This window comes from Vulpes vulpes, chromosome 3 (genome assembly GCF_048418805.1).
Source record: "Vulpes vulpes isolate BD-2025 chromosome 3, VulVul3, whole genome shotgun sequence".
NCBI lineage: Eukaryota > Metazoa > Chordata > Mammalia > Carnivora > Canidae > Vulpes > Vulpes vulpes.
This window is the reverse complement of record NC_132782.1, coordinates 134,361,088-134,379,034: the sequence shown is the minus strand read 5'-3', so window position 1 is coordinate 134,379,034 and position 17,947 is coordinate 134,361,088. Positions and strand designations below refer to the sequence as shown.

At 45.9% G+C, this 17,947-nt stretch overlaps 1 protein-coding gene across 1 annotated transcript in view; it reads right to left on the bottom strand.

Annotated features, from left to right (window-relative positions):
- Positions 1-6,837: 6,837 nt before the first annotated feature.
- Positions 6,838-17,947, bottom strand: part of GTF2B (general transcription factor IIB) — a 36,817-nt gene continuing 25,707 nt past the window's right edge. The window contains exons 5-8 of the mRNA XM_026004833.2: positions 14,034-14,180; positions 13,772-13,901; positions 10,276-10,557; positions 6,838-7,350 (exon numbers count right to left, since the gene is read on the bottom strand). Of these exons, the coding sequence (XP_025860618.1) occupies positions 7,217-7,350; positions 10,276-10,557; positions 13,772-13,901; positions 14,034-14,180 (693 nt within the window). The 3' untranslated portion in view covers positions 6,838-7,216. The remainder of the gene's footprint in view (positions 7,351-10,275; positions 10,558-13,771; positions 13,902-14,033; positions 14,181-17,947) is intronic.

The window sequence follows — 17,947 nt, the reverse complement described above, 5'->3', positions numbered from 1 at the left end:
GTCGGCCCGGCCCTGAGGACTGGCAGCGCTGGAGGGCGAGTGGACTGGCCAGTAGAGGCCCGGAGCGCTGGCCCAGCCGCCTCAGTCCCGGGGGACGTGACAGCGGCCCTCGGGGGCTGCGGGCGGCGGGAGAAGGAGGAGGCCAACAGCGCCTGTAGGTGTAGACACGGCCGGGGCCCAGGCCCCAGGGCCCGAAAGGGGCCGCAGAGCAGCCCCGTCCCAGGAGTGCGACCCCACTTAGCCCCCCAAGGCCTTCTTCCAAGGAAAGCCTCGGTCTCCCCACTTCGCTTCCCTGCTCTTCCCACAGTGGAGCGGGCGTCTGCTCTCTGCCGCCCGCGGTGCACACAGCCCTGGTCCCCGTCCCGGTCCCTGGTCCCTCCGGATGAGGGCAGCCGAAGGGCAGCCGTTGGCTCGAGGCGCAGCCGGGCCGAGACGTGGGCGGCCCTCGGACAAGCCCGCGGGAATCGCCCCTCCTCAGGCGCGTCCTTCCTGGCCCGGGGCCCTTGACACGTCCTGTCCCTTGAGACTTAGAAGCATTTGGAAAAGCAGGACGTGGCGGTGGCGGTGGCGGTGGCAAGGGGCCGGGGACCGCCGTCTGTGCTGGCTGCCGGAGGGTGCCCTTGGCCTGGCGGGCGCCTCAGAGGCGGGGAGCGCTGCACCGCAGGCTTCTCTGTAAGGGGGAGCTGGAGTCGCTCGGTGATTTCCGACCTTCCCTTTCAAGCACGATCTCCCGTGTTACCTCAGCACCCGAGATGCCCAGAGCCACCAGGATGGGGGACCCGGCACAGCAGCGCTGGGGCTTTGGCCCCGACACCACATTTGGGCTGCGACTTGGGCCTGTCATTAGTGTCCTCCGTCTCAGGTTAGGGATAGTGGCTGCTCCCCAACGGCTTTATCATCATGGTTTTTAGGATCGTTTTTAAAAGGCGTTTTAATGGTCCTCGAGTGGCCTGGATGTCAAACCCCGGAGGCCCGGGGCTCCTACGGGAGACCCCAGAAGGGCCCCCCCCCGTGTGAGGCTCACCCCCACGTTAACAAATTAGGGCAGCGAGAGGAGCGGATCGCACGCAGGGGAGGCTTGTTGGCCCAGCGATGCGGGAGGGGGCTGAAAGCTCTGGGTCCACCATAGGTTTTCTGGCGTCTCGTAGCCATCGAGCTGGAAGGAACCACAGGGGGACTAAGAACATTCCAGAGAAACTTCTGACAGAGCCACCAAGGGTCTGCTGAAACACCTTCCGTGAACCTCAGAGGCGACTCTGGACATCGCACAGCTGTTCCCCAGGGGGCTGGGCCCTCAAGCAAAGCAACCTTTGCAGTGGACACTGTCTCTGGTATTGACCTGTCCGAGGTGAGCAGGGAGCCGGGGTTTTGGTGACACTATTGCAGAGACCAGTAAGTAGCTCATTGTTGTTACTGCTGAGTAGCAATAGACGTGTTAGAACGCGGCTTTCACGTCCCGGCCGGTGACACTTAGGCCGTTTCCTGCTTCTGGAGATGATGAGTGAAACGGCTATAATCACTTGTGTACGGGGCTTTATATGGAAAGAAGCTTCCATGGAGGACTCGGCAGGACCGGCTGTTCCCCAGGGAGCTTCGGGTGACTCCGTCCGAGCCCCGTCTCCTGGAACAGAGCACGCCGAGCCTTTCCAGTGCCCCTAAGAGCTTTAGACCCAGTTCTTTCCGGGCTGCTGTCACCTGTCAATTCAAAACAAAATGTTTCTTGGCAGAATCAAATTCAACGTAACATCTCCTCTGGCTCCTGCTCTGGTGGAGCAGCCTGCGCACCCGGGGCCTCCCTTCCAGGAGACGCTGTGCCAGCCCCGGCGCCTGCGGCCCCAGACGGCCCCAGACGGCCCCAGACAGCCCCAGACGGCCCAGACGGCCCCAGACGGCCCCAGACGGCCCCAGACGGGCCCAGATGGCCCCAGACGGCCCCAGACGGCCCCAGACGGCCCAGACAGCCCCAGACGTCCCAGATGGCCCAGATGGCCCAGACGGCCCCAGACGGCCCCAGACGGCCCCAGACAGCCCCAGACGGCCCAGACGGCCCAGATGGCCCAGACGGCCCCAGACGGCCCCAGACGGCCCAGACGGCCCTAGACGGCCCAGACGCCCCAGACGGCCCCAGACGGCCCAGACGGCCCCAGACGGCCCCAGACGGCGTGGGGATTGTGCTGACCCCGGGCGGGAGAGACCAAGCTCTGTGGTCTCCTTTCCCTCTTCCTCTTGCCCTCTGTGCAGTTTCCGCCCCCCGCGACGGCAGCTGGAGCCCCCTGTCCCTCCCCAGGCCAGAGAGCCGCCGGGGGCGTTAGGAATGGAAGTCTGGGGATCCCTGGGTGGTGCAGCGGTTCGGTGCCTGCCTTTGGCCCGGGGCGCGATCCTGGAGACCCGGGATCGAATCCCACATTGGGCTCCCGGTGCATGGAGCCTGCTTCTCCCTCCGCCTGTGTCTCTGCCTCTCTCTCTCTCTCTGTGACTATCATAAATAAATAATAATAATAAAATTTAAAAAAAAAAAAAGGAATGGAAGTCTGGGAGATCCCTGGGTGGCGCAGTGGTTTGGCACCTGCCTTTGGCCCAGGGCGCGATCCTAGAGACCCGGGATCGAATCCCACGTCAGGATCCCTGCATGGAGCCTGCTTCTCCCTCTGCCTGTGTCTCTGCCTCTCTCTCTCTCTCTCTCTCTGTTATTATCATAAGTAAATAAAAATTAAAAAAAAAAAAAAAAGGAATGGAAGTCTGTGAGACCCGCTGGCCTCGGTGGCCTACAACGGCGCTTGTGTGGCGACACCTCGGCATCTTGAGATCCTGGGGAGGGGAGTGTGTCCGTGGGAATACCCGGGAGGGGGAGACTGAGGAGCTGTCGAGGGGGCCGGGAATCTGTCGGTAGCCCCACAAGCGGCACAGGAGATTAAAACTCCAGCAACAGGAAAAGCCGGGGCCACTGACAATTGGAAATACTGGCATGGGGCACCGGGAGGCCCCCGGCTGGATTAGGGCCAGATGGGAAATAGGCTGCCCCCTCAGCTGTTCATCTTGATGATTAAAGTAAATCTTGCACGTGTGATAGGAAATTAGCTCAGAAACCAAAGGCGACCAAAGTACATTTGTTGGCCTGAACACAGGCTCACCAGCGGGAGGCACCGCGGGCGGGAAGCATTCGCTTGGGCGGAAGAGCTCCAGAGCAGCGGGCGCCAGCTCCTTGCCCCGGGCGCGCCCCGAAGCGCTCAGATCCGTCGGGAGCCTGGAGCCTGCCCGAGGCCCATCCCAGCGTGGCCTGGAGCGCTGGTACTTCAGGAATGAACCGAGCCGCGGTTGAAAGCTCCGGGCGCAGGCAGCCCCGAGGCAGCCCCGAGGCAGCCTCCCGGCAAAGCAGCCTCTGCACCCGGTGACGACAGCCAGCGCTGGATCGTGACCGAGACCGCAGGTGGACCTGGACGGCCCTTTTGGTCTCTCCAGGCTGCTCAAACCTCTACAACGGGGAGCCTGGGCCAGAGGGCTCGAGCTCAGATGCGGCGAAACGATTAAATCCTCAAACTTGTGATCGTAGAGATCAGAGACCGCAGGTGAAGCAGTGGGACGTGAGGGGCCGCGCTCAGACGTCTGGACCGCCCTGTCTCCGTCCCTCGCGGCTCATGCCCCTCACTTGCTGGGATGTAGGCCCAGCCAGAAGCTGGCTTCGGAGTGCGGTCAGCTCGCAGCAAGGGGGGCGCCCCTGGCGTATGGGGAGATCTTCCACCCTCCAAGAGGTAGGGGACAACCACGCACAACCACTAGTTCAGAATAAATGTCAGCCCGCGCCCCCCTCACTGGGTACAAAGACCTGGCCTGATTTTTTGATTGTCGGTGATCTCACCGTGCTGAGATCACGTCGTTATCGTTACAACTGAACTCTCTACGTCATGAGTGACTTCAGTAGTTAATGAGCCATAAATCTCTGTAACAGCCTTGAAGTAGATGGACAAACAAGGAACAGGCCCTGCTGAGATGGAGAATGCTGGGGTGGGGGGCGGGGGGCAAAATATGGACCTGCTGTGGGCTGTCCCCCTCCCGACTGAAACTGTCCCAGTCATCACAACAAATGACTCGCCTAAAGGGCACTAACCGTACCAGTAAGACGGATTCCAAACACACACACCCCTTCAGAACACCCACACTCCTGAGGCCAGGGATGGGAGAAGAGAGGAAGGGGCGCCGCTACTACTACCGTTTGGCTTGGCATGTTTCCTTCGATATCCGAAATGGAGTTAAACTGATGAAACCACATTGAGTGGCACAGGGACAATTAAAAAAACAAAACAAAACTAATTTTACTTATATCCTGGTAGGTTAGCTCTTAAAAGAAACTCCATCCCCCAAATATGCTTTCTGTCCCCAGATTAAACTTTAAAATCAGTTCTGCTGATCCAAGTTTTTTAACTAGAACACAAAAAATAAAAGTGGCACACATGAGTGGCAGGGGCTAGGCTTTCTATCCCTTTTATGCTTATCTGCGTTTTTCTGGTTATTGAATATTTTTGTAAGCAGGAAAATGAAAATACTAAACAAATCCTGTTATTACACCTGGACTGCAACCGTATTTTAAAAACACAGCATAGCTGCAGCTGGTCCCAACCACGGCCTTCGGGTTGACAGCCGCACAGCAAGGCGTGCAGCAGCATGGCCACTCCCAGGCGGTTTCCGACGCTCGTGCATTTGGAGCAGAGAGAGGGGACGCTATTCACGGTGCTCGGTAACCTCACCAAGCGGCCCTACTGGTTCCACATTGAGTCCCTAAAGAGTCCGAAGACAGTTCATCTCGAGGATGGCTAGTTGAAGCGATCTTCGGCCGAGGAGCAGAGTACATTCCGCACGTGGAGTGTGTGTCGCAGACCCTACTCCACGTTAATCAGTGGGACCCCGAGGGCGAGGCCGAGATCTTTATATTTGGTCGGCCTGATTACCAGAAAGATGTATCCAAGATGATCATGAATTTGGCTATCATCGCCAACTCCGGGCACAAAGAACGGAACTGGGCTCAGAGAAGGCCCCTGCCCAGGATGCAGTGACCCAGCGGACCCTCGACACTCCCCGCGAGGCGGCGACCCAGGGGTCCGCGAAGGCTGCCCTCGAGGCGGCGACCCACGGGTCCCCGAGGGCGACCCGCGAGGCAGCGACCCAGGGGTCCCCGAAGGCTGCCCGCGAGGTGGCGACCCAGCGGTCCCCGAGGGCGACCCGCAAGGCGGCGACCCAGGCGTCCCCGAGGGCGACCCGCGAGGCAGCGACCCAGCGGTCCCCGAGGGCGACCCGCAAGGCGGCGACCCAGGCGTCCCCCAGCGCAGCGGCCCGGGAGGCGGCGACCCAGGCGTCCCCCAGCGCGGTGGCCCGGGAGGCGGCGACCCAACGATCTCCTGACGCTACCCAGGGTGTGGTTACGGGGTTATGAAAGTACTTCGGGCCCGGGAGCAGGAGCCAGGCAAGGATAAAGTGGAAGACCTTACTAGTGCTGTTCATCTAAGTCTTGCTGCTTCTGGCAGAAGCTGGGGAAGGGATGGTTGTGGGTGATTTTGGTCCCTGCCCCCATGTTAAATGTTTGCAAACACTGATCTAAAGAGTTCTAATAAAGAATTGAATTTCAAAAAATAAAAAAATTAAAAAAAAATAAAAACACAGCATAGCCAAACAACTGGAAAGAACCAAATACTGGTGCTTATTCTAAGTGAATTACAGGTATTTTCATTATGCATTTTCCAAATGTTCACTAATGTGCCTGCACTGCTTTTTGATAACAGCGGAAATAATTAAGATCTAGCTGACTGGCTGCAGCCCGCAGAGGTCGGGAAGTTTTATGATCAATCACTGGACACTGGGGAGCATCCGAGGGGAGGACCACTGCTCTCAGTCCATGCTCGGCAAGATGGGTACGTGTGGTGCTGGGGACCAAACACGAGGGTGCCTGGAAGGGAGACACTGACCAACCTAAGATCCCTCCCCTCCTTCCCAGGTTTTGTTCTGGATGGGATGGGTTCTGCCCAGAGTCATCCCTATTCTGGCATTTGTTTCTCTGGGGTTTGCGCCCAGCTTTGTGTGTCCTACATTTTGTGCAAAGGAGAAATGCCATTTGTCTTCCATTGTCAATAGAAATGAGAGAAAGTCTGAGCTTCTTGGGAGGAAAGTCCCGTTTCGGACCAGAGTCTGAACCTGTCTACTGGGCCGCAGTAGGAGCCATCGTTCTAATCTGGTACTAACCTCTTCACAGACGTGGAAGAACCGTGACACCTGCTTTAAGGTCGAGCAGTGTACAGCGGTGATGCTTAGCATGGGTTCAAGTCCCCTCACAAAGTACCTGGTTGGTAAAAGGGCAAAGCCCTGTTGGTCTTTGCCTACAATGCCTGCCAGTCAAGACCTTGAGTCTGGAGTGTTGGCAAAACACCTACAAATACCAATCAATCACTCGGGGGGGGGGGGGGGGGGGGGGAGGTGCTTACTAAAAAAATTCCTGGACCTCCTCAGGCCAAATATTCTTTACCCTAGGAGTATCTCTGTAAATAAAAATAAGTAATTGTAGATATGCAGGCTCTATATAACTATATGTTATTCTCCAAAAATTGCAATCTTAATTATCTGCTCAAATAAGCAGCTCATTGAGGGGAGGAAAAAAACTTTAAACGTTTTTCTCTTTCTTCAACCAATGCCTTTCAAGACCCAGTTCATCACTTCTGGCTTTTTAATATATATATATATATATTAATAAACTGCACACACCCTCTTTGATGTTCTTGATGTCAAGAGTGGGTACCAAAGACGAACTCTGCTATAAAAACAAAACTATATACATGGAAAGAAACAGAAAACAAGGACCTCTATCAGCTTTATTAGCTGCAATGATATGCATAATTTGTAATTATATTATAAATTACAGATAACATGTAATTATAACAAAAACTTTAGTTTTGAAAAACATTTTATTCAAGAATTACATAATTTCAAATATCTTCCAAAATACAGTTTCCTAGATTGCTACAAAAGAAAGCAGATTCAATAAGAAATTTAAATCATTAAATATGTTTCACTAGTATATACATACAGAATGCCAAGCAATTAATATTTAGCCCTGGAATGCGTACCATGTCTCTGTTTTTCCTTATTAAAGAGAGGCTCAATCCAGCACTTGGTATAGGCTATGTACAACAGGCCAAGTTCAGTGTTCGAAGAGTTTGACATTAGCTGTCTCAGCTTACAGCTGTGGTAGTTTGTCCACAGGGGTGTCAAATTTGAAGTCTGTAGGAAACAGATCTGGGGCTCGAGGATAGATTAGCCTGTAGGACTGTCTGATTGTAACATCAGCTACACCAGCGATATCCCCAATTTCTAAAAGACAAAAAATCAAAATATTAATTATAACTTCCATCCCATCTCCCTTCTACTACTTCTGTTCCAATTTGTGGGACACAGTAGTATAAAATCCACAGTGAAAAACCCAGAAACGGTGAATTTTAAAACCTATCAATGGAAATCCATGCCAAAAGGTAGAAAAGAGGGCTACCGCTGGTAATGACGGCAGTTGGCCCTCTTACCTCAAACGGTTGTCACTGCGGCATGAAGAGGTTTGCTAGACACAGAATATTTGAACTGTGCTCCGGGCATAGCACCGTGAGTGAGAACTATTGTAGCGAAGTGACTTTTTTCTTCACAGTAAATCTTTCTGACGATCATGGAAGTACTCCCATGAATACATTCTTATAAAGAAACTCACTTTATTATTTCCATGTTTAAAAGTTCCCCTGTAACACCTCTGGGTTAATTCTGTTAAGTTCTTTGGAGGGCAGCCCAGGTGGCTCAGCGGTTTAGCACTGCCTTCAGCCCAGGCATGGTCCTGGGGTCCCAGGATCGAGTCCCATATCAGGCTCCCTGCTTGGCATTGGAGCCTGCTCTTCCCTCTCCTACTCCCCCTGCCCATGCTGTCAAATAAATAAAATTAGAAAAGAAAAAGGAATCATACGTTAAATATTGTCCTACAACCTTTTTCTACTTAGTTCATCAGATATTACACAGCTGTACATTCCAGCATAATGTGGATGTTTCGCTATTACCCACACCTAACATTGAGCACAGAGAATTCACGTATTTCTAGTTTATTACAGAATCCTATGAGTAGGTCTACTTTTACCCTTCAAAGTCATTGTCACCTTTTTCCTTTTTTTTTTAAAGGTTTTATTTATTCATGAGAGACAAAGAGAGAGTCAGAGAGATAGAGGGAGAAGCAGGCTCCTCGCAGGGAGCCTAATGTGGGACTTGACCCCAGACTCTGGGATCACACCCTGAGCTGAACGCAGATGCTCAACCACTGAGCCACCCAGGCATCCACTTTTTTCCTTTTTATTGGAAGTCCCAAAGGACTAGTGCTTGACAATTATTTGCTTACAAATACTTAATCAAAATGGATTTTTATTTATTTATTTTTTAAATTTTATTTTATTTATTTATGATAGGCACACAGTGAGAGAGAGAGGCAGAGACACAGGCAGAGGGAGAAGCAGGCTCCATGCACCGGGAGCCTGACGTGGGATTCGATCCCGGGTCTCCAGGATCGCGCCCTGGGCCAAAGGCAGGCGCCAAACCGCTGCGCCACCCAGGGATCCCCAAAATGGATTTTTAAAACAGTCTTTAACACAAACTCATTTTACCACCTTTTCACAGTTCAAATCCTAAGGGTTTACAGATTTTTCAGTGTGGACGCCTGCCATCAGTGTGCCATGAGCTAGTTTTAAATTTCATTATCTCATGCTGCCTTACATTTATTATCTCTCTTGTAGACACACATACTGGTGAATGTCAACTGGCTGATGGGAGAGGAAGAAAAGGGCCTTAACTTCCAAAAAAAACAAACTTCATGTAAAACACAAACGACAGAAAGTGCCAAGATAAACACTTCTGTGCAGTTGATTAGGATAAACTTTACAACTAGGAATAAAGGTAAGGATGCTCTGCTTAGCTTCAACTTCTCAATTTTACCAGAAGACTCAAAATTTCCTTAAGAAATATGAGTGGAGGCCAAAAGGAATGGATAATGGCACATTTAAATAACTAATGGTTGGCTGCTTCTTTCTAATCATTCTTCTATATAATTTATTACTTTATTAATATAGAAACCTGCAGCCTAAGCGGAGGTGAAAGGCTGTTCTTAATAGGTTATTACAAAGTCGGTGCAGCAAGTCATCTCACTACCTTCTAAATTAAGAAATGACTGCTTCTTTTTCTTTATAAATCTTTTTGAGGCTCACGGAAGTAATTAATAAGTGCTTGTAAAGAAATTCACTTAGTGCCTCTGTTTGAAAATTCCCCTACAACAATAAACTCAACACTGCCTTTAGAAGGTTGAAACTACTTATGTCAGTGTCTTAAGAAACTGCATACCATTCAAAAGGAGAAAGGGAATGGGCTTCACAGAATGTTACAACCTCATGGTCAGCACAAATTCCTAGTGTGCCCAGCTGTAGGAGGCCACACTGGGAAGTGCGAAATAAGCATGGCCCCCACCTTTTAAGATTGACAAGACCAAGTTTTGAGGGAGAAAAGGACTATTTAAAATAATGTTTTGGAGTGACAAAAATAGCTCCTAGAAATGAAAAATGTACAAACTACTTAATTTGAATGGGAAGGGTGTCCATACAGTTATGCTTCCAAACATTTTATAAACCACTTAAGGAAAATACAGTATTTTGCTTTTAAATTTTATTCTAAGAAACTACTTTTTAAAAAAAAAGATCTAAAAAAAAAAAAAAAAAAGAGGGATCCCTGGGTGGCGCAGCGGTTTGGCGCCTGCCTTTGGCCCAGGGCGCGATCCTGGAGACCCGGGATCGAATCCCACATCAGGCTCCCGGTGCATGGAGCCTGCTTTTCCCTCCGCCTGTGTCTCTGCCTCTCTCTCTCTCTCTCTGTGACTATCATAAATAAATAAAAAATTAAAAAATTAAAAAAAAAAAATCTATTTATTGGAGAGAGAGAGAGAGACTGAACTCGAGCAGGAAGAGAGGGAGACAGACTCTCAAGAAGACTGCCCACTGAGCGAGGAGCCTGACATCGGGCTCGATCTTACAACCCTGACATCATGACCTGAGCGGAAATCAAGAGTCGGCCACTTAACTGGCTGAGCCACCCAGGCACCTCAACTGAGAAACTCTTTCTTAAATGTGGGTTCGAGTTATTTACCTGCTTTGTGCTTAAAATGAAACACAATTATATACTACAGGCCTTCACAATTTCATCACTACTCCTTCTGAGGAAGAATCCTACCTTTTTGGGTCCTCTTCTCAGCTGATGCCTGTGAGGCCATGTAAATGGCTGCCGCTGCCACAGAGATCGGGCTCCTTCCAGGAACCAAGTCCAATTCCACAGCTTTACGGGCTATATGTGTAGCTGCCATCTGTACTTGTTTAGGAAGACAGAGGTTGGAACAAAATCTGGACATGAAGTCCCCAGTTGTAATCAAATCCACACTGGTTTCTAAAGCCTTCAAAATAAGTTTAAAACATCTACCAATTTCTTTCTTAGAAATTCGTGACACGGCACATATTTCTGAAAGAAAAAAAATTTAAATCCACAGTCATATGATTCATTTAAAAATATATCATTTCTGATTATAAAATAAATTTTATTTTATTTTATTTTTTTTAAATTTTTATTTATTATTTATGTATTATAGTCACAGAGAGAGAGAGAGAGAGGCAGAGACACAGGCAGAGGGAGAAGCAGACTCCATGCACCGGGAGCCCGATGTGGGATTCGATCCCAGGGTCTCCAGGATCGCGCCCTGGGCCAAAGGCAGGCGCAAAACCGCTGCGCCACCCAGGGATCCCCTAAAATAAATTTTAATTGCAAAAATGCAATCATGCCTTCAACAGCCTGATTAAAAAATGGGCATAGGATCTGAATAGACATTTTTCCAAAGATAACATACACATGGCCAATAGGCACATGAAAAAATGCTCAACATCACTAATTATAGAAAAATGAAAATCAAAACCACAATGAGATATCACTGCACACTGGTCAGAATGGCTATTATCAAAAGGACAAGAAATAACAAGTTGTTGGAGAGGAGAAGACATGGAGTAAGGGAACTCTCATGCACTGTTAGTGGGAATGTAAATTGGTACAGCCACTATGGAAAAAAAGATGGAGGTTCCTCACAAAAACTAAGACTAGAAATACCATATTATCCAGCTATTGCATTTCTGGGTATTTATACAAAGAATATGAAGAATAAAAAGACAAGGATTCAAAATGATTTATGCACCCCTATGTTCACTGCGCATTATTTATAATACCCAAGATACAGAAACAGTCTATCAATAGATGGATGAAGAGGAGGTATATCAATACAATGGATACTATTATGCCTTAAAAAAAGAATAAAATCTTGTCACTAGAAAGTATTATGCTACGAAGACAGAGAAAGACAAATACCATATGATTTTACTCATATGTGGAAAACGAAAACAAAAAATTAACAAATAAAACAAAAACGAATTCATGGACACAGAACACACTGGTGGTTACAAGAGGGGAAAGGAGTTGAGGAGTAGGCAAAATGAGTGAAGGGAATCAACTATATGGTGATGGCTGGTAACTGGATTTTAGTGATTACTTTGTAGTATGTAACATATGTCAAATTACAGTTGACCCCTGAACAACTCACGGATTAGAGGGTGCCAACTCCCAGCACAGTCAAAAATCCATGAATAACTTTTTACCCTCCCCAAAACTTGAACTACCAGTAGCATACTGTTGACTGAAAGCCTTAGCAATAATAGTCAACATTTTGTATATTATGGATTGTATTTTAACAAAAAAGCTAGAGACAATATTAATAATATCATAAGAGATGAGACGCCTGGGTGACTCAGTGGTTGTATCTGCCTTTGGTTCAGGGCATGATCCTGTAGTTTTGGGATTGAGTCTCGCATCGGGCTCCCTGCATGGAGCCTGCTTCTCCCTCTGCCTGTGTCTGCCTCTTTCTGTGCCTCTCATGAATAATAAAATCTTAAAAAAAAAAAAAAAAATCGTAAGAGAAACTACACTTACAGTACTGCACTATGTAAAAAATAAATAAATCTGCATATAATTAGATGCATGAAGTTCAAATTTGTGTTGTTCAAGGGTCAAATGTATAATATTGTGCACCGAGAACTCACCTATGGCATATATGGTATATATAGTGTATATACACACACACACACGGTATATAACATACCAGTTACCTCAATAAAGAACAAAACATGCCTTAAAAACAAATCTCTAATCCTCTCAATACTTCCCATAGAGCTAATTTAAAATTTCTCAGTTAATTTAAAAAAATATATATATATTTAGTTTTAGAGTGAGCACCCACGAGCAGTGGGGAGGAGGAGGGAGAGATTCTCAAGCAGACTCTGCACTGAGCCTGGAGCCTGATGCGGCACTTGATCAATCTAGATCACATGATCTCCCTGAGATCATGACCTGAGTCAAAGCCAAGAATCAGATACTTAACTGACTGAGCCACCCAGGCACCCCCTCAATTAATTTAAATGTTTATCACACTTTAAAGAAGTCTTTGAAATGAATTAAATGTCGGTTTTTATTATTTCAAAATACTAACAAGTTTCAATTCAAAGAAACAAGTTTTTTCAAATAATCCAAAACTCCATTGATATTTATGTATAAATCTTTTGTAAGGAGTGTGTATCAAGGAGATAAAAGAATATACCCAAAGCTAAAGGATACTTCTCAAGCTACCCAACATCATATGTATATGCAATCCCTGGGGTCATAGGCTATAACAACAAAACAAGATTAAGTATTTGACTCTGTTATTCTAAAAATTAAACTACCAAACACAAATTTAACAAAAGCCTTAGTTTTAGTTGTAATAAACAATAAGATGATGAGGATAAAAGCCACTGCCTCACCCCAGTGGTTCAGTGGTTTAGCTCAGTAGTTTAGCGCCGCCTTCAGCCCCAGGGTGTGATCCTGGAGACCTGGGATCGAGTCTCACATCAGGCTCCCTGCATGGAGCCTGCTTCTCCCTCTGCCTGTGTCTCTGCCTGTCTCTATCTCTCAAGAATAAATAAATAAAAATTAAAAAAAAAAAAAAAAAGCCACTGCTTCATTGTAAGATATTCATGGGTGAATGAAAGGTAATAAAAATCTTAAGCTGAAATGAACTCTGGCAGAGAAAGTCAGAGCAATAAGGGTCACAGACCGCAGCACTGTGAATAAGCTGTCCTATATTCATCTTGAATACAAACTGGATGAAAAATACAAGTTCTTTCAAACCCTCCAACTTAAGGGTGAAAGTGCAAACTGTATAACTTGAGAAAAATGTCCCTGATGCTTTCTAAGGCTTGACTCCTTCACCTGTAGAGACCTGTGCATGGTCTTAGAAATAGTTTTCTGTGCATCAAGTGTACAGACTTAACCAGTAACAAAGGCATACTCTGGCTTATGATACCAGGCCTCAAAGGCCACAAAATGCAGTCAACTCAAAAGATCTCACAAGCAAAGAACACAGAGCTTACATGGACTAAAATGACGTTACATGGGAAAAGAGCCTGAGAAGAACATGGTTCAGATCACAGAATTAATTTTTGTCAGAGAACAAATTAAAGAGGTATTTGGAAATGATACCAAGATGGATACCGTATGTAACCAGGGAAACCTGACTTAGTTACATGGTGTCCAAGTTCCTTGACTTTGGTCTGTTACTTTAACACAGAGAATATTTGTATCTCTGCAATTAAAAACTTACCTTTGAATGTCCTAGGAACCCCTTCTTGTCTACAGGCAATATAGAGACAAGCGGAAGCTATGGCATCATTAGCTCTTCCCTTCAGGCTCTTCTGTTCATACACTTGCTTGAATAAATTATTTGTTCGATCCTTCAAAGCAAAGAAACTAAGTTTAATTAACTCTAGGCCATTTAATTAGTTGCAATATCAAAATTTCATGTGTTCAATAAATTACACTAAGTCAATGTCAGAATGGCTTAAAGGAGACAGACAAAAACTTACAACTATATTTCGGGGGAGGTTGATTCTGTCTGCCATAGTAGTGATTTCTTTGAAAGCATTCATCATTGCCCGATCAGAACTACTCATTGTTCTCCGATTTTGGTACTTAGAATTGCCAAATTCATCAAAACTTGCAGCTCCTGTACCCTGTAAAACAAGGTTTTATAACTTTATGCAAAAAAAATTTTAAATCTGAATACACATTTCTAAGGACAGAACTTATATGCTCTGACTGTATAAGTCCAAGAAATCTACCCTGTGCCTCCTCTCTAATCCTCAGTAGAATAAGTACCAGGTTGAGATGGTGTAAATGAGTAACTGTGAGAGAGCTCAAGAGTATAAACCATCACCTAATAGACCTAAGGAGAAAAATGAAAGGATCATCTCCAAAGGTGCTATAAAGGCAAGCAAACAAAACTCAAAAGCCATTTTTTTATTTCAAACTCACAAAATATTACAAATGGGTATTTCTTTGTATTAGAAAATCATTCTCCCAGGCCCAAAACCAGCACAATTATTAATGGGAAGAAAAGGCATACCTTGTTTTATTGTGCTTCACTTTACTGCACTTTGCAGAGACCGTGTTTTTGTACTGTTAACAAATTGAAAGTTTAAGGCAACCCGAAGTTGAGCAAGTCTATTGGCACCCTTATTCCAACAGCATTTGCTCACTTCAGGTCTCTGTCACATGTTAGTAATTCTTGTAACATTTCAAATTTATTCACTGTATTTCTTACAGTGATCTGTGATCTTTGATGTTACTATTGTTTTGAGGCTCCACAAACTGCACACTTTTAAGACAGCAAACTTAATAAATTTGTGTTCTACTGAGGAGCTGTTTCCCCATCTCTCTCCCTCTCCTTGGGCCTCCCTATTCCCTGAGACTCAACCATATTGAAATTAGGCCAGTTAATAACCCTATAATGGCTTCTAAGTCAGAGAAATAGTCACACGTTTCTCACTTTAAGTTGAAAGCTAGAAATGATTAAGCTTAGTAAAGGAAGGCATGTCAAAATCCAAGGTGGGCTGAAAGCTGGGCCTCTTGTGTCAAACAGCCAAGTTGTGAATGCCAAGGAAATTAAAAGTGCTACTTCAATGAAGACACAAATGATAAGAAAGTGCAACAGCCTTCTTGCTGATATGGGGGAAAGTTGTAGTGCTTTGGGACAGAAGATCAAACTAGCCACCACATTCCCTTAAGCCAAAGCCTAATCCAGAGCAGGGTCCTAACTCTCTTCAATTCTGTGAAGGCTCAGAGAGGTGAGGAAGCTATAGGAGAAAAGTTGGAAGCTTGCAGAGGTTGGTTCCTGAGACATAAGGAAAGAAGCTCTCTCTCTAATATAAAACATGAAACACAAGATGAAGCAGCAAGTGCTGATGTAGAAGCTGCAGCAAGTTATCAAGAAGATCAAGCTTTGAGAATTCATGAAGGTGACTACACTCAACAACAGATTTTCAATGTAGATAAACAGCCTTTTATTGGAAGATGCCACCTAGGACTTCCTTAGCTAGAGAGGAGAGGTCAATGCCTGGCTTCAAAGCTTCAACAGCCTAACTCTGTTGTTAGGGACTAATGCAACTGGTGACTTAAGTTGAAGCCAATGCTCATGTACCATTCTGAAAATCCTAGGGCCCCTAAGAGTTATGCTAGCTACACTGCTTGTGCTCTAGAAATGGAACAACAAAGCCTGGATGATAGCACATCTGTTCACTAATTATTTTAAGCCCAAATGTTGAGAATAACTGCTCAGAAAAAAGACTGCTTTCAAAATATGACTGTTGACAATGCACCTGGTCACCCAAGAGCTCTGATGGAGCTGGACGATGGGGTTACATGTTGTTCTCGTGCCTGCTCACACAATATCCATTCTCCAGCCCGTAGATCAAAGAGTAATTTCAACTTTCAAGTCTTCTTATTTAGGAAACACATTTCATAGGCTACAGGTGCCACAGACGGTGTTTGCTCTGATGGCCCTGGGCAGAGTCCACTGAAGACCTGGAAAGGATTCATTACTCTAGATGCCACTGAGAACATTCGTGATTCATGGGAAGAGGTCATTATATCAACATAAACAGGAGACTGGAAGAAGCTGATTCCCACCCTCATGAGGACTTGGAGGGATTCAGGACTTCACTGGAGGAAGTAATGCAGATGTGATGAAAGCAGCAAGAGGACAAATAGCAATCTCATGAAGAGAAGGGACTGAATGAAGATGGGACTGACTGGCTGCAATCTCAGGATCAAACTTTCAAGGATGAGGAGCTGCTTCTTACAGATGAGTAAAGACAGTGGTTTCCTAAGATGGAATCTACTCCTGGTGTGGATGCTGTGAAGACTGTTGAAATGACAACAAAGGGTTTGGAATATTAAATAAACTTAGTTGAAAGGGCAGTGGCAGGGTTTGAGAGGACGGACTCTAATTCTGGAATTAAGAGTTCTACTGTGGGTAAAACACTAGTGAACACCGTCACAAGCCACAGAGAAATCACATGTGAAAAGAAAAGTCAATTGATGGGGCAAACTTCATTTTTTTAAGAAACTGCCACAGCCACTTACCATTCAGCAACCATCACATCGAAGCAAGACCCTCCACCCACAAAAAAAAGCATAATTCACTGAAAGCTCAGATGACGGTTAACATTTTTTAGCAATATTTTTAAGCTAAAGTATATGCATTGCTCATTCATTCATAAAGAGAGAGAGAAAGGCAGAGACACAGGCAGAGGGAAAAGCAGGCTCCATGCAGGGAGCCCGATGCGAGACTCGATCTCGGGTCTCCAGGATCACGCCCTAGGCTGCAGGCGGCGCTAAACCACTGCGCCACCCGGGCTGCCCGCATTGCTTTTTTAAAACATAATGCTACTACACCCTTAACAGACTACAGTATAGTGTAAATATGACTTTTATATGTACTGGGAAGCTTAAAAAAGCAATTGACTCCCTTTATTGTGGTATTTTGCTTTATTATGGTGGATTGGAACTATACCCACAGTGTCTTGAGATATGCGAATACTAGGAAAACTGGCCAATGTGATGTAATTACATAATGTACTTATGTAACCATACTGGTATAATTACTTTAAAGTTAGGCAACAGAGCAAGGGAGGGGTAAGGGGCACCTAGCTGGTGCAGTCAGTAGAGCATGCAACTCAAACTTGGGGGGATTTTAAGTTCAAGCTTCAAGCCCCACTGTGAGGTAGAGTTTATTTAAAATAAATTAAAAATTAAAAATAAAAATAAAATTAGGCAAGAGAAAAATTAGGAGTAATAATTTGGGAAGGAAGTGATAAACTTTTTGCAGATAGTATTTTTGTATATAAAATCACTGTAAAACTGCTATAAATAACAGAATTCATTAGAGGCAAGGTCAAAATTAAACAGAAATCAACAGCCTTCATATGTATAACTAACCAGTTATAAGGCCCTGAAAGAAACAAACAACAAAAAAGAGAAGTCTCTAGGAATCAACTTACACATGAAAGACCTTTATGAAGAAAACCCATCTAGAAGGACACATATGACTAAAGGCATATGGAAAGGCATACTATGTTTGTGAACAGAAGATTTATCAGGAAGAAGCTCATCTTCCTTAAGTCAATATGCAAATATATCTAACCAAAACCTCACTGAAAATAATAACCAATTATTTTTTAAATAAAGTGATCCTAACCTTTAAATGGAAAAGATGAATGAAGCAAATGCTGAGAAGGCAGAGCAGTGAGGAGAACTAAAGCTACTGGATACTAAGAGTTCAGTGATTTGATGTCCGACTGACTAGGCCAGGACAGAGAAAGGATACAAAGTCCGGAAATATTCCCAAATACCTACAGAATCTAATACATGAGAAATGTAGCATCTTAAAAAGCTCCTTTTGCCACGTAAGATAAACAACTGTCAAAGGACAGAGGAGAAA